At 33.2% G+C, this 17,343-nt stretch overlaps 1 protein-coding gene across 1 annotated transcript in view; it reads left to right on the top strand.

The window, feature by feature from the left end:
- LOC110105121 (SPX domain-containing membrane protein Os06g0129400) overlaps positions 1-17,343 on the top strand; it is a 43,446-nt gene that overhangs the window by 7,127 nt on the left and 18,976 nt on the right. The window contains exons 3-4 of the mRNA XM_020834493.2: positions 5,735-5,807; positions 14,994-15,114. Of these exons, the coding sequence (XP_020690152.1) occupies positions 5,755-5,807; positions 14,994-15,114 (174 nt within the window). The 5' untranslated portion in view covers positions 5,735-5,754. The remainder of the gene's footprint in view (positions 1-5,734; positions 5,808-14,993; positions 15,115-17,343) is intronic.

The following is a 17,343-nucleotide window of genomic DNA, read 5'->3' on the forward strand; positions in this document are numbered from 1 at the left end:
ATATATATATATATATTTCTTTTCCAATTAAAATCTATCCTTTTTTAAATTTTTAGTTATTTTTTTCTGTTTCATTTAGTACATGAGCACCGTCTAAAATTTGCACAATGAAGGTACAACCATTTAAATTTCCTTTTCATTTTTCATCTAATGTGCGCAGGTACGTTGCTTCCGCAGTCATTATCATAAGGGAGTGAACTCCTGTAATTTGCATGCATGATTTTTTCTCTTTCATTTATGCATTCATTGACATATTATTAGTTCATTCATTTCATCATTCTTTAAATATAATCTTTACAAGTATTTTAAATAATATATACACTTTTGCATGTATTTTAAATTGATATATGCACCTTTCACATATACATAAACATTTATACTACATAATAATTTTAATTTCTAATTTTCATAATCACATATATATTTTAAATTGACATCATCTTGCATGTAATAAATAAATAACCAAATATATAAGATATTACATTTATAAATGAAATAAAAATAAAATAATGTAATTGCCATAAACAACTGTAATTACCCACTTTAATTAGTCTCATGTTTCAATCCCTTTCAAATAGTTGATCCTTGCAATAGCCTTCCTTAATGCAATCTAAAGTTACGCACTCAATTACATAAATTATTATTATCTTAAAATTTCATTAATTCACATAAATGTTTCCTAAATGTAATCTTACCTCAAATCCCTTTTGAGATCATTTATTGGCTTCAGCATTTCACCTTCATGCACTAGATTAATCCAATTCTCCACTGTTCCAAATCATTTTGAATTGCATTAAGCATTGCAAATTAGTTTTATAAAGTAAATATTGTGATAACATTAATTTGATTTGGTGTCATTAATAACAACTTCAAAGTGTCAATAATCATCTATATAACCATCAAGCATGACATACTTCTTATTTGCCAATATGATTACAACATCTATTGATAATATAATGTAATATTAATTATCTCAATAAATCAAATCTTCTCTCCTTTCTTGTTGAAATGAAGTTTTCACGCACAAGATTTTTTCACGCATGAATTTTCTTCCTATTAAAAATTAGATATTGTTGCTTTCCATCAAAATAAATTTCAATATTTATGTTCTCTAAATTTGGACAGAAAATAAACTAGGAACTCAAAAGTTTACTTACATTTGCTAGGGGTGTCAATTTTGGGTCACAGGTCGGGTTCGGGTCGATTCTGAAACTAATCCGGCACTATTTGTCAACCCGAACCCGACCCATTTTTGCAAACGAGTCGGTTTTCCGGACCCGAACCTGACCCGCTTAGGGTCCGGGTCAACCTGACCCGACCTGAATGGCCCGATGCCAACAAAAAATTGCTAGTTTTCGGGTCCAAAAACGGGTCAATATCCGCTTTTCAGGTAAAAAACAGGTCAATCTCAAGTTGCCGGATCAAAAACGGGTTTTCGGATAAAACATGGGTCAATTTAAGGTCGACGGGCAACTCGAACCCAACCCAATTTTTGAAACGAGTCGACTTGTTGAACCCGAACTCGACCCGTTTCGAGTTCGGGTCAACCTAAATCCAAAATTTTCAGGTCATGTTCGAGTCGGGTCCAATATTGACACCCCTAATATATGCTTTGGCTGTAGAAAAAGTGAATTCCCAACTTAAATTCTTGTTCTTTCTTTCCATTTTTCTTCCTCTGCACTCATTTGAATCATAAATTCATTTCTTATGTTTTAATTATGTAAGAATTTTGTACAAAATGAACAAATTTGAAAACCTACCTTACTTCTCCTTATTCTTCCTCTTGGCACAGAGCTTTTCACGCATTTTGCTTTCATTGGAGTGAGCAAAATGAAGATATCTCTTGTAAAGAGTCTTACTTTTCACTCCCGCATGTTTCCGTTCACTCGATAACACGATCCGACCTGTCCAGGAGAGCTGACGGACATGTTCAGTCCGGTTTGCTTCGCCTGCTCGCATGTTCATTCGGTTTGTGTTCGTGCGGCTTATTAAGCAGGGCTAACTGGTTCAATTGAACCGGCCGGACCGATTCTTACATGTTTTACTAAATTTTTCTCCACTCATTGTGAATTCTAAGATGTTGTCTTGGGGAGGATAATTTGCAATGCTCAGATGAATGTTGTGCTCTAGCTTCCTGATGTTGAAGAAAGTATTATGTTTCAAATAAAATATGGTTAGTATGTAACCTGTCTTAAAGAGATTGAAATCATGTTATGCTGCTTCCTTCTTGGTTACCTAAGCTACGTATATTTAAGAAACTTATTCCCATGTTCTCTTAATAATAAAAATTCAGAGTTATGAGTTATTTTTGTGTAAAACTTGTCAACTATCAAAATACACTATGAATACCTATACTAGCCATATAAAGCGTTTCAATTATTCTCTATCATTAATAGTGACATTTGGGGACCCTTTCATTTGACCAATATCTCTAGGGCTAAGTGGTTCATATTTTTATAGACGACCACAGTAGACCTACTTGCATCTTCTCAATGAAAGACAAATCTAACACTTAGTACATTGTTATGAAATTCCATCGCAATATACAATCTTAATTTGAAACCTAAATTCAAGTTATGAAGACTAACAACGTGTAGAGAATATCTATTTCAACAAGGGGTTGTACACCAAAGCTTTTGTATATACACTTCTCAATATAATTTTATTGGTGAAAGATAAAATAAACATCTTCTGAAAGTTGCTAGATCCATCATGATTATTAGCAATGTTCCAAATCAATATTGGGGCGTTGCTGGCCTAATGGCTGCATACCTTATTAATTGAATGTTGTTAAAGATTATCAAATTCAAAACTCTATGCCAAGTTCTCATTAAAACACATCCCATACTATTGGAGCTTGGTTCAAACGGCTGGTTTTGCTACAAAGTAATGCTTGGTTCACCAATGTTTGTTAAAATTTCTTGATAACCAATATAAACCATGCCCTTCATATCAAGTTGGTTGCATGAGAATTTTCAATGTGGTCAGGGTTCTAAGCTTTAGAATGGTCAAGGAGAGACAAAATCTTTATTGGATGGATAAAAACTAATATTCATAAAGAGTCTTGGAATTATATTCCTCAGTGTGAGTTTTGAGAAAAAATATCTAATTTTGAAAAAAGGTTACATCCATAGTATTATAGATTTCATTCTATTTTAAATACATCCTTCACGAGGTAACACTTGTTATAATCTTGATATCACAATTGCTTATAGGAAGGTATTAGGATGACAAAACCTTGTTTAAACATTTGATCAATGAATACACTTACAATTATCTTCTCAACTTCATGTTGTTACAACTAATCTTTCCACTGTGAACTTCCTCAACATTATTCAGGAATTATTAGAAATTCCTGAATGGATAGATGCTTTTAATGAAGAAATGAAAGCACTTAAAAGAATGGCTCATGGTAATTCTTGATCTTACCAAAATAAAAGAAATATATCGGATGCAAATGAATTTTATACAAAATATAAGATTGATGGGAGTATTGAAAGGTATAAAATTAGGCTGTCTACAATAGGGTTTACTTAAACTTATGACATTGATTATAAAAAAAACTTAACACCAGCTGCTAAGATTAGCTTTATCCACATCATTCTCTCTAATTATGAATCTTGATTAACTGCATCACCAACTAGATGAAAATAATACTTTTTTAAATGGATTTTTTTAAGAAAAAGTATATATGTGAATATTCCTCTTGGATTCAAGATCACTTATAAGAAAAAGAAATGTCTGTAAACTTAAGAATTTCTTATATGACCTAAAATAATCTCTATGAGTTTGATTTGGGGAATTCACTATTATAATTAAAAAAATTGTATAATCTTAAGGGTAGCTTGATAAGACTTTATTTGTAAAGAAATCACTCCCTCGCCAAATCACTATTTTGATTGTTTACATTGATAATATTATTCCAACTGACAATAATGAGAGAATTTAGGAGACAGGGATCTTGACCTATGAATTCCAAATTAAGATTAGAGATCCCTAAAATATTTTTTTGGTATGAACATCACATGATTAAAAATGTTATATTTGTCTCGAATAAAATAGATTGAATCACTTAAAAGAGATTGGGATGATGGGACACAAACCCGCTACTACCCTTGTGCATCCTATCAACAAAATATGATCAAATTGTGACACTCTATAAGTTGACAAATAAAGATACAAATGTCTGATTGGAAAAATTCTCTCTCCCATAATCTGTCACATTTATAATTTTGTCGGTGTGATTAGTCGATTAATGAATAGTCCTATTAAGGAACACCTTGATGGAATCTACTAAATATTAAGACACCTAAAAAGGCCTCCTGGAAAAAAGACAATTTCTTAAAAAATGGAACATATAGGAGTATAAAAATCTTTATTGTTGCTCACTGAATTGGGTTCATAACTGATAGAAAATTCACTTTAACTACTGCTCATTTGCTTGAAAAATTTTATCACCTAATGGAGTAAAAAGGAGATAGTGGTTGTTAAAAGTACCTCTGAAGCAAAATTTAGGATCATGACTCATGGGATTTATTAATGAATGTGGCTAGATTTGTTGTTGAAAGACCTAAACATCCACAATAAAGAACCAATGGTAATAGTATGTGATAGCCAAGTTACAATTCGCATTGTAAGATATCTAGTCCATCCTGATAGAACCAAGCATGTTGAGATTGATAGATATTTTATAAGAGAAAAATTGATACAGTTCACTTCTACAAAACTTAATATAACATATATTTTGACCAAAGCCCTTGATCAATCTCAATTCGATTACTTTACTTTCAAGCTAGGAATGATTACCATATATTCTTAACTTGAGGGAGAGTATGAAAATTCTGGAATGAAAGCTCTAACGTGGCCCATGCCGGATTCCTATTAGCGATCTATATGCTCTAATTAAATCAATTATGGATGGTTGTCCAGCTTAGAAATCCATCAATTTTCATTCTGCCTTATTTGATTACCCATTTCGAAATAAGAAAAAAAAATTTCTAGGCTAATTAATTCCTTAATTTTGTGACTTGTAAGTTGCATAGTTTAGTACCTATAAATATGTACCTTCTGTACTGTTTGATCAGAGCAATAAGATTCAGGTTTTTCTCCTCTTTACTTTTCCATCTATTGTTCGTTTGATAATTGACAAAAGGAATGCATGTTTTTAGAATGGAGACTTCATACAAGAAAACCAACCCCTACAGAATCACCTGTCAATCGAATGATCTTGTCGTTTTTCTTTAATGGAGCTGTGTTGATGGCATTATGCAAATATTTTCATTTTGCAATGAATCCTATGTTGTTTAATAAGCCTGGTGTTAGTTTTGTTAGGGTTTAGCAATATAGGATGACTTTTTCAACAGAATATCCCTTTCCTACTAGTACTGCCAAGTTTGGTCCATTTAGTTCAAGTATTAATTTGTCATCAGAAGATCCTCACTAGCCTATTTTTAAAGGTTTGATTTCAGGCTGCAACTTGGTGTTTTTTCAAGATTCTGATTCCTGGTACATGATTTACTTGATATGATTTTAACTTGCATTACCTGAAGTCATAGTAATTAGCCTTTTCTCTATTTTGTATTTTCCAACAAGGTGCGAATCATGTGGGATCTTCATACTTGTTATAATATGTTAGGTTGTAGGATATAGATAACTATTTGAATTGGCTATATTTGAGCTCATATGCATGGCTATTGCCTCACTCTAATCGCTAGTGTTGCTTTCATCATGATAGAGGCTTGCATATTCTTCAAGATGGTCAACTTTGGCAAGAAGTTGATGAAAGATCAAATTCCAGAGTGGAAAAGGTACACTTTCTGTTAGTTTGGCTTTCTTTGGTTAACTAATCAAACAACATTTATTCTCCAAATTGGAAATAAGCTAAAAGATGCACTTTTTCTATGTTGCTTATTATTTTAGTTTTCTAAAGTGGAATTTTGTATTAGATGTCATATTCTTTGATTGATGAAATTTATATTCTTTTATTTTGAAATTTTGATCAATTACAAAAAGTTCTAAAATTATGTATAATGAAATATTGTTTAGTATTTTGAAGCAGTTTTGGATTGAAATGAGTTCTAAGGGCAGTGATGATTGGTTGCATACAAGGAACATGATGTACCTTCAAAGAGATGATATTTAATGCCATTATAGTTGAAACTGTGGAAATATGGTAGCCATGAAGATGGCTAATGAGTTAAAAGAATTGAAAGCATCTCATCCAATTACGGATTTAAGGGGGCCCCTAAATTTAAATATATCTTTATATTTAATAGATATGTATTAATAAACCCCAATTTTTTATATTTTAAAAGTAAAAATTTAATTTGCTCCGTCAAAATAAGAAAATTAATTTATGTGCAATTATTAATAAAAAACATCTGGCTCCGTCATTGATCCCATTGTTAAAAGATCTCTTAGTTTAGTTGAGGAATGGATATGAAGACCAGAAAGAAAGGGTTATAAAGGCATTAACTTTTTATAGTTAAAGCCATGCCGTTCATTCTTGTTTTGATGGCGCGGAAAAGACAATCTTTTACCTTTTGTTAAGAAAGGAGTATGGTATAGGTTGTTTGGTGGGTAGAATCAAACTTCTGGGAAATGAGGGATAAAAAATTAAAAGATTGTCTGGAGGAGAAATTTCCATTGTGAGAAGGTATTAAATTGGCTATGGCTAAGGGAAGGAGTGTGAGGACATGGATTAATGAAATAGGAATACCTAAATATTTTAAATGGGTAACAATAGGATTATGTAATATTAATTTTTTATCATTTTCAATTAGTCATGAATATTGTGAGCTTCGAAAGATTCCTGTAGTGCTGCAATAGGGGATTGATTGTAGCTAGTTAATGCATTATGTAGGCCCATTGGGATCAGTGGTAGTCAAATTAAGTGTATATATTCTAGCGATTTCTTATATAAGGAATGTAGCTCCAAATAAGGTATATTTTAGTTAAGGTGGTCAAGGTTTCTTAAAAGAGCAAGCCCCTAAGATTAATTTTTTTCCCGGGTTTGTTTAAGAATACCTTCGATTAAGAAGTCAATGCTTGTGTTCAAATAGGGTAGGATTGATGCCAGTCTAGTTTTCTCAAATTAAAGGCTCAAAGGCATCAAAACAGATGCTAATGGGGGACTTAGATCCAAATCGACTATAGGGAGATGCTCAAGATTGGATGTACCATGCCATGTGGTAGCAGTGCAACACCTACTGAGGATAAAGGGATGAGTGAATGTATGAGAGTGGGGACTAACCTATCGAGTGGGATAATGACCTTGTCAAGATCTCATGCTTCCATTGTCTTGGGTTTGTCAGTGCACTTAGTCTACTTAGTCATGCCATGACATGAGTTTCCTTGTTAGCAAGTATGTGCTATTTTATTCAAGGGTACATCATAGACTAAGAGTATGAACCTAGTCTTTAGGCTGACAGACATTATTTACACTTCACTATCATGTGAAGGAGAAACTCAAACTAGACTTATAATACGGTGGGGTGGTATATGTTATGACTGGTAATGCTACCTAGGCTCTAAGGTTGAGGGATAAGAAATGAAGGGTAACTTTTTTGTATGGTGGAGATGACACCCAAGATGGAAGTTATAACTTCATTGCATATGATCAAATATCCTAAACATCTCCTTAGTATGATAGAGAAGATATGGACTATGTGATGGAATTTTGAACATCTTCTAAATATGATAGACAAGTTAGGTGGATGTGGAAGATGTAGATATCTCCTCAATGTGATAGAGACTCAAATAGTGAGATTTATAGCTTGATCACATATGTTTAAGAGGCTTGAATATCTTCTCAACATGGCTGAGAAAATGTGGACAGTGGGATGAATATTTGAATATCTTCCTAATGTGATAAAAGAATTGCAAAGAAGGGATGCGACTTTGAGCTTGTTTTTATGGGATCCAAGGACCTAGATGTCTCTTCCATATGATAGACAAGATGCCCAAAGTGAGACTTACAACTTGGTTGTTTGTGATCAAGAAAGTCTAGATGTCTTCTCAATGTCATAAAGAAGATATAAAAAATATTATAAAGGTCTTGAATATCTTCTTAATGTGGTAAATGAGATGTGAAAGTAAGAGAAGAATGAGACTTATAGCTTGATCATGTGAGATCAAAAAAGCTTGAATATCTCCTCAATATGCTAGAAAAAAATTTCAAAAGTGAGACTTCCAACTTGGTCGCGTGTAATCAAGAAGAAGACCCAAATGCTAAACTTACATTCTGCTTGAGTTAGGAATGCCAACTAATGAACTTAGTCACATGTGAAAATGAAGGGTCACTCATTTCTAATTGAAGAGGATGTAAACACATCATGGAGCAAGCTAGATGGAGAAGAGGCTTGTGTCTGAAGTTTGTCTAGATTATCTATCATAAAGTGTATCATATGTAGACTTACAATATCTTGATATGATAGGGGTGTCAACAAAGCTAGAAGCTAATGAGTTATTTGTCTATGGCACCTTTTTATGTTCTCATGATGAGCCTATATGCTCAATCATTGTTTTTAATAAAACTATAGATTAAGTGTTATTTTTTGTTTTAGGCCTAACCTTTGAGTGAGTTATGTGCAAGCCTAGAACTCTACTCGTCTTCATAAGAAACCCAGGTCATTTCAATGTATCACAGAGCATTAAAAGTAGTCAATTTAACGCACTAAATGCATTCTAAAGCAGTAAAAACAAGTAGAAAAGAAAGTGTAAATTCCCTAGGTTTTCTTGCAAAATAGATGTCCGCAACACAACATAATAATATGATAGCTCTGCTTACGTTATTTGTGTGGCTGTAGGTGCACAATAAAGAGATCATCCAATATGTGAATTAGCCCAAACTAAAATAGATTAAAGGCATGATTCAACATAAACAAACATAGGGAATTAGTATTAATAAAACACAGTTTACATTTTCACAATTGCAGAAAAACTATGTGAATGCAATGATATGACTTTATGTGAATGAAAGTAAATTATGCAAATGCAATGCTAAGTATTGTAATCTATTACATGCATGAAAATGAATACAACATGCATTGATATCTATGCTTCATCTTATATCAAAATTATATTTCAATATTTAGTGAATCACTGAAATCTTCAAAAAAATCGCAATGTTATTATGCATAAAAATCTGGGCGTTTAAATGCTGAATTTGTATTTAAATTTAGTTATTTTCATTAACAGTAAATTAAAGTTTAATGTTACATAGAAATATTTAATTTAAATATACATCTATTTTTGTTCATTTATGGGGTGCATGAAGTCTATATAAACTATTTAGAGCTAAAAATAATACTTCAATTTTTCTATTAAAGCATATATTTTATATTAAAAATGGAGAACTTTTAATTATTAAATATTGTATATTAAATGCATGAATGCGTATGAAAATGATGACTATGATTATTATATTTAAACACAAAAACATATTAATTATTGAATGTTAAAATTAATTTTATTATTAAATAAAGATAATTTTAAGCTAAATATAATAAAATAAATATACAATGAAAACAATTTTGAAGAGGTAGATTTTTTTCTGAGAACTATAAAACTTATTTCACAAATACACACACAAATATATATATATATATATATAATGCTTTACTAATTTTAATTCCTTATGTTTTAATTTTTTAATTGGTCAATAGAGCTAAAAGTTGGAGGTTTGATTTGAGGCCTACACCTTGAGGCATTTTTTTCTTCAATTGTGCTAAGGCGCACCTATTATTGCGCAATTTTAAATAGTGGTTCTCGGTTTCCCATAGGCATAAGCCTTATTGTTAATTATCCCACTTGATGATGAGAGAAATTTTTTTGATTAAGGCTAGTCTTTAGGTATTAAGTACATAGCTTATAGTAGTTGTAGATTTTTGTTTAGGATTGAGAACATTTACTATTGTTAGTTTGAAGATGATGGAAGTGTGAATGATGATGAGTCGAATCAAAATCTTATGACTACGTCGTCTTGAGTTTCCATGGACCCTAGTTTACTTAGTTGGAGGAGTTAGTTGACCCAACTTAAATGAATGATCATTGTCGGCAGGCATGGATTAAGTCATTTAACGAGATCTTGTAGACTCAGGGTAGTTATTTGCTAAGAAGATAATTTAATTTAACTTTAGCTAAGATAATGCGTTATGCCCTGTTAAGTGTACTCTATAATTCACTACTTATGAGGTTTGATGCTATTGGGGAACTTGCGGGCTCAGCCTGTGATCATAATTTAATGATTCCATTTTGTAGTAAAATCACTTAGTGCACTCCGATCATAATCGTATTTAGTGGTGCCATTTGACAACAAAATCACTCAATTTTATGACACGTGCCACATCTTTACTAGTTTGAGATATTTTAAGAGTAATAAAAATTATAAATTTGATATGATATTGACTATTTGTGAACTGAGATTAATCTTAAATTTATCACTTGTAGAAAACTATTATAGTGGATTGATGAATATTTGCTTTAAGTTTAGGGTGGTCAATTTTACTTGAATTTTTTATTTTTTATTTAATTTAGAGTTTGATATTTTTATTTGAATTTTGAGCTAAAATAATTCACTTTTAAACATAGGGGAATTTTCAAAATTATAATTCCCCCCAGTTGAGATCTACGTTTGAGTTTGACCTTTAAATATATATTTGAATTTTTGTGGAATGATGGCAAGTCTTTAAAAATATTTGCATACTACTCGAAGTGGGGAAAGTTTGAATTTATTTCATTTTAACACACGCAGCATTCTAATCTTTATATTTGAATATTAACAAAATTATCTGAGCACATGCAAGTGAATTCAATTTCAAATATTTGGTGCAGTTTAGAGAACATGCAGCTTTTTCTAAGTAGTTGCAAAACCTGAGGCATTGCATTTGAATTGAAGATTGCCTCATAAAGCACATCCAAGAATTTGAATTCTCCAAATGTAGGCGTATGCATGAATATTTTATCAGTGGAGTGCATGCATGGTTCATTTTGAATTTTTGAGTATCACGTCCTGTCTGCTTGTAGGTATTTATTATTGATTCAGTGGCGAGTGCTATGATTTAGAATCTTATTCTGTATTTACATTGCGTTGGTTGCTTTTAGTCTTTATTTAGTTTAAATAGACCCCCACAATAATTCTTTCTTAGCCTATGAGTAGATGCTTTCGCTTCTTCATTTTCACATGAGAGTGCAATTTATGGTTCTAAAAATTCTAAGTAGTTAGTAAGAGGTATTGTTCATACTCATAAACGTGCTATTGTGTCTTTTTCTAGTTCTTTTGAGTTCAACTGAAGCAACATATGTGACATTTTGAGCATTTATTTTGTTCTTTTTTTTGCAACTTTCATAATTTTATTTTTGTTCTTTGTTGCATTGTAGTGCAGATGGTTATTTTAATTTTTCAGTTTGAATTCTTTACAAACACGATTCACTAGAAATTTTAGCATCCTCTTGGCCTCTCCCCCATATATCTACAAGGAGTCTGGGTTTGTCCCTGATGCCTAAAAAAGACCTATATGGTCGGTGTCCGAAGACATAGTAGTCGGAATCTTCAAAACCCACAGCACCCAGAAAAGTATGCATGGACTATTTGCATGAGAAATTTTACAACATATAATACTTTCACTTTTGTGTTAAGAACTCTGCGCACAGGGTTTAGCACATGTTCCATTCATTGCACCAAATACACTGCAGTGGAGGTTTATAATTTTTTTAGAGTTTGCATTTTTTATCTCCGTGCATGGGGTGGTGATGAATGTGGCGAGGGGACAAGGAATTTGCAGGGTCAAGTAAGCAAAACTATCTTTTATACTTTTTCTTTTTTTTTCAAATTTTTTTTTGAGAGAGAGAATGAGAGGAAGTGAAGAGATTTGTGATATGGAGGGGACATGAAGTGGAGATGGAAAAGCTCAAGCCTTTGGGTTAATAAACCAAGAGTAAGGTTGGTTAAAATTTAGAATCACAGGCTTCACAAACTCATTTTCTTCTCTACATGTAGGGCTGCAAATGAATCGAGTGTTCGACAAACTGCTCGTGTCTCAGCTCGATAATTGCTTGTTCATGTTCAATCGATAAGGTAAACAAACGAGTTTGAATACTCTTGATAAATACTCGATAACTAAATGAACGAGCTTGAACATCGTGTCGTTCAGTTCATTTATGTTTACGAACAATCTCGCTTAGAAGCTTGTGAACAAGCTCGCTTAGACGTTCGATTAGAGCTTGACTAAGAAGCTCTATTAGAATTTTTAAAAATAAATACTATTAAATCTACTAATTTAATAATTTATTTTTACTAATTTAATATTTTTAACTTTAACTATTTTCATTAGATATATTTTTAACTTTTATTTTTACTATTCTAACTAATTAGAAATATTTTATTAAATATTCTACTAAAATTTTTATTAAAGTCCCGCAGGACCCGCCTCAATTTATAAAAAATTTATTAAACTCCCACTCTTTCTCTCTCTATATAAAATATTCTCCTGCCTCAATTGCATGCTATCTCTCTCTAATATATTTCAGTTTTTTGACTCCCGCCAACCCCTCTCTCTCTCTTTCTCCTCCGTGGCGTCAAAAATTTTAAATAAACTATAGGCCCTTTTGTCCCACACTGCTTGGAGTTGAATAGTTATGCTATATAAAAACAATTTCTCATGCCGTGATGAAAAGCGGGTAGCTAGCGGGGCCGGTTGTCTGGGCGGAATGCTTAGCGAGCATCTCGGTTGGTTGATTAACGAGCCGCTCGACGACTAGTAATTAAACGAGCTCGAACTAATCATGAACCGAGCATGAACCTTGATTTTTTACACGAGCTCGAGCTCGAACACGTGTCCAAGAAACTCGACGAGCTTCTAGCGAGCTTCAACTCAATTTTGACAAACGAGTTTGAACTCGAACAGACCAAAGCTCAGCTCGGCTCGGTTCGTTTAGCCCTATCTACATGTAGCTAGTCCTTTAGTGGTTTCCAAGTGGGTACTCTGTCATGACTTTCTTGCCTCTTTATTGTTGAGTGCTTTGGGTAGGAGCGGAAGAAGATGTGAGAGTGTTAGGAGAGGGAGGGGAGAAAGGTTACAGTTTGAGGGAGATTTGCGAGAAAGAGCGGAAGAGGAGAAGCAAGGGGAATCTAGAGGGCAAGACGTGTACAAGTGATTTGGGTTCGATGGAGATAATATTGGATAGGATTTATTTATTTTTTAATTTATATAACAGTTATATATTTAACTAATTATTATTAAATAATAATTATTAAAAATATTATTATTAACTTTGAAAGATATGTGTATAAGATTCACTTGTAAACTCTCGTTATTTACATATCTTGATTTTGTGATCGTCGCCTTGTGCATGAGTACTTTTATGTGTTTTTTCTCGTGGCGAGGACCTAGATATTTGAGTGTCCTTTTTGGATGATTTTAGTACTGAGTCGACATACCCTTTTGCAAAATAGGCAATGTTTGACTAATTTTGATTGTAGTTAGGATATCATGACCAAATTTGTGTAACTTCACATTTGTGATATGTCATTTTATAACATTTATATAATAATTATATATTTAAATAATAATTATTAAAAATATTATTATTAAATTTGAAAGATATGTGTATAAGATTCGCTTGTAAACTCTCGTTATTTACATATCTTGATTTTGTGCTCGTCGCTTTGTGCATGAGTAATTTTTCTGTGTTTTTTCTCATGGCGATGACCTAGATATTTGAGTGTCCTTTTTGGATGATTTCAATATGAGTCGACATACCCTTTTGCGAAATAGGCAATGTTTGACTAATTTTGATTGTAGTTAGGGTAACAAGACCAAATTTGTGCAACTTCACGTTTGTGATATGTCATTTTAGTCGGGTTCGATTGAGTTGATCATGGGGCTTGGCAATCTCAATGCTCCATATGCATTAGCACTATTTGTTTTGCGAAACAAATGACTGTTGTATATTATTTTTATGGGCGATGGGTTTTGAGGTGGATCACTTTATATCATGTCTTTTGCTTTCTTCGTGTTCGATCAAGTTGATCATGGAGTATAAAAGGAGGTCAACAATAGTATGAGTTATATAAGTGATATATTGACAATAAAAAAGACAATGATAACCAATTTTAATTTTATATCAGCGAGAATGTAAGGTAGATGCGTGGTAAAATTAGGGAGTTTTGATTGGGAAATGATTACATTATGGGATATTGGGAGTAACATCTATTGAAGCTAAGATAATGAGAAATAGACTTGGTAGTTTGGTTATTTATAAGAGAATAGAAGATGCACCAATAAGATGAGTAGAAAAACATAATGTAAAAGGATTAGAAAAGAAAATTGGGCCAAAGGAAACGTGGCTAGAGGTTGTGCAAATATATATGCAACATATAATTAACACTTCAAGGAGCACTCAACGCAATTGAAAGGAGAATGATAATTCATAACGACAACACTAAGTAGTTGGGATAAGACTAATGATGATGATGAATAAAGAACTGGCCTTTTTTATTTAATCTAATTTCTTAATTATGCTATGGATGGATTTTATTGTCTTTTTATGTGATGCTGTTTAGCACATCATTAGCAAAGTTAGAAATATAATGTTCTTAGCTGGATATCTTCTTTTTGGCACATAATACCAGTCAGCTGTAAATTCTCATGTTAATGATGATGAACATAATTAAATCTGCTTAAGGATCAAACTGTAAATTTCATGAAGGCCTCAATGCGTCATAAATGTTATAAGTTAGTCATATTAGTGTAAAAATGATTGGATGTGTTTGCGGACAACCCATATCATTTTCCATGAGTTGAAGTGCACGAGTTAGGGTATTATCTACCTCATTCTAGATCATAGCATGCTATTTGAACAAATCATGACAACATAATTTACTGACAATAAACATCGAGTAAAAGACTAGTTTTTGTTATATGAATTATTACTCATCTTCTAATGTTTAAATGTTATGTTTATTTATCAGTCTGTTGAATTAATGTTTGCAGATGCTACATTAACTACAAGCTAATGAAAAAGAAAGTAAGGCAATATGCTGAACAAACTCAGAATGGAGGAAAGGATCGTCGCCAAGTTCTTAAAGATTTTTCAAGGATGCTAGATGACCAGGTATGTGATCTTTTAAAGAAAAATTATAGTTAAAGTCATATAGAATGAAATAATTCTTTCTTTTCAATGGCTGAAGAAGTTTTGCTTACAGATGCGCGTACAAACACTAATGCAACCAGCACATTGTATTTATCTATTTTAAATACGCATTCATGTACATAGTTGCATATTTTATTTATGCTTAAACAACCGGCAAGAGAAAGATTTTGGGCATTGGAAAGGTACCATAAGGATGCTAAGGCATAGTCCATGCGATATTTGTTTGCTTTGTTCTGTTAATTGTCATTTTGAGGAGCTAAGACCACATATTAATGGATTTGTTTTGTTTTCTGTTTATATATCATCTGTATGGTGGTATGAAACACTTAAGGCAATGATTAAAGATCATAGGTGATAGAGTTTGTTGTGCATTGATATGCTTGTGATGATGTCATCGACAGACATTTTAGGCAGGTCTACCGGCGAAGGAATCGTAGATCGACGGCTATGATTAGGAGCTTATATTTCTGATGTTTTTCCATGTATCTTTTAATTTCAGATTTTTCAGTTTACTATTTTGCCCTTATGGATGTTGAGTCATTGTTGTAGTCCTCTCCTCCCCATGAGCCATCCCGCCGGCCCTCCTTGTTTGAATTTTGAATTTCAAAATTCAAATCCCTCATTAACTCTTTCCTAAATTACCTCACCACAAATAGGAAAGAGATTTAATTGAGGCCCCAAATCTATTTTGAAATTCAAATTCAATTCCCTTTCTTCCCTCCCCTCATTTGGAAACTTTCCCAAATTAAATTAAATCTGAAATTTAAAATCAGATTTGATTTAATTTCCTTGGCCCCACTAATTAATCACAATTTTCCCTTTCCCTCCTTGCTTGACCGGCCCCCCTTCTCAGCCTTTTCTCTCTCCACTTGCCACCTAAGCCTCCATTAAGTAGCCAATTAATTCCCCCCTAGCAGCCGCCCCTCTCTCTAGCCTAATTTAGGGAGATTCTAATTGCAATTAATCTCTCCCTCTATCAAAGAAAATATGAAATTCAAATTCAGATTTTCTTATAACAAAATCTCCCTCCAAATCCCAACCCATAGCCTACCCGCCCCTTCTCCTTCCCACCCCAAACCAACGGCATCCCTCCTCCCTCCTCCTAGGCCACGATTCCACCACCTTTCCCTCTCCCTAGCTCACGGCAAGCTCTCCCACCTCTCTATTTCTTCTTCCCTATTCAATCCCACCATGAATGGCGGTTCCCGAGATTGATAGCGGTTGGTGTTCGACATCTACGGCGACATCCACATCACCCGCTCACCGTTCTTCGACGTCGGGTTTGGCTCCGACGACACCGTTGAAGACTATTTGAATCGTATCCTTCCCACTCTCGTGGACGTCATAGACGATCAATTCCAGGACTACGATTGGACAATCATCGGCCGCCATCCACCAACACCTCCACCGGCGGCTACCTCTCCGGTAACGAAGACCTTCGTCTCCTTCTTCATAGTGGTGCTCTCCGTCCTTGTATGGTTCTGTCTCCGCCGCTAAAGCCAAGAGTGAACAAGTGAGAAGGCGCTCGAGGTGAATGTTCTCATTATTAAGCGTAGGATTTTGTTATGAGCATTTAAGTATTCCCTTTTATCATTGGATTTTGTTTGAATTGTTTGGTTAACTTCAAAGCACATCTTCGCCTAAGCAAATTGACTACTTAGAATTTTTAATCCTTTACTTTATTAGTGATAACTTTGTGGTGATAACGCTTTATTTAATTACCGTCTTAATTTTCGCAAGCAACTCCTACATGATTCACATCAGCTTGTCTGATTGCATGAATGAATTTAGGTCTGGTTTGGGTTTGATCCAAATCTATAAATGATAGAAGGGGGTCTAAATATTTTTAAGAGTTATGCTAGCCATTCTCTAAATCATTTTCTAGATCCTGTTCTAAGTAGCTAAACCCTCAGCTGCTGCGTAATTTAGTCTGTTGGGCTCTTAATTAAATGTAATAGATTCATCCGTGTGGCCTTCTGTTCTTTTGAAGGTTCCATATTGATAATGAACTTTGAAATTTTGCATATAAACACCCATTTATTGCACATCTTGTGGCATGAACTGTCAAAGCTATCATATATACCTTGCTTTCTTTATTGCTTGACAATGGACTTTAGTTTTCGGTCTGCAGTTTACTGTATCTCTAATTATATGAGTTATAGAATTGCGACGTGTTATTTTGGTGAACAC

The sequence above is a fragment of the Dendrobium catenatum genome, unplaced genomic scaffold (genome assembly GCF_001605985.2).
Source record: "Dendrobium catenatum unplaced genomic scaffold, ASM160598v2 fragScaff_scaffold_292, whole genome shotgun sequence".
Classification (NCBI taxonomy): domain Eukaryota; kingdom Viridiplantae; phylum Streptophyta; class Magnoliopsida; order Asparagales; family Orchidaceae; genus Dendrobium; species Dendrobium catenatum.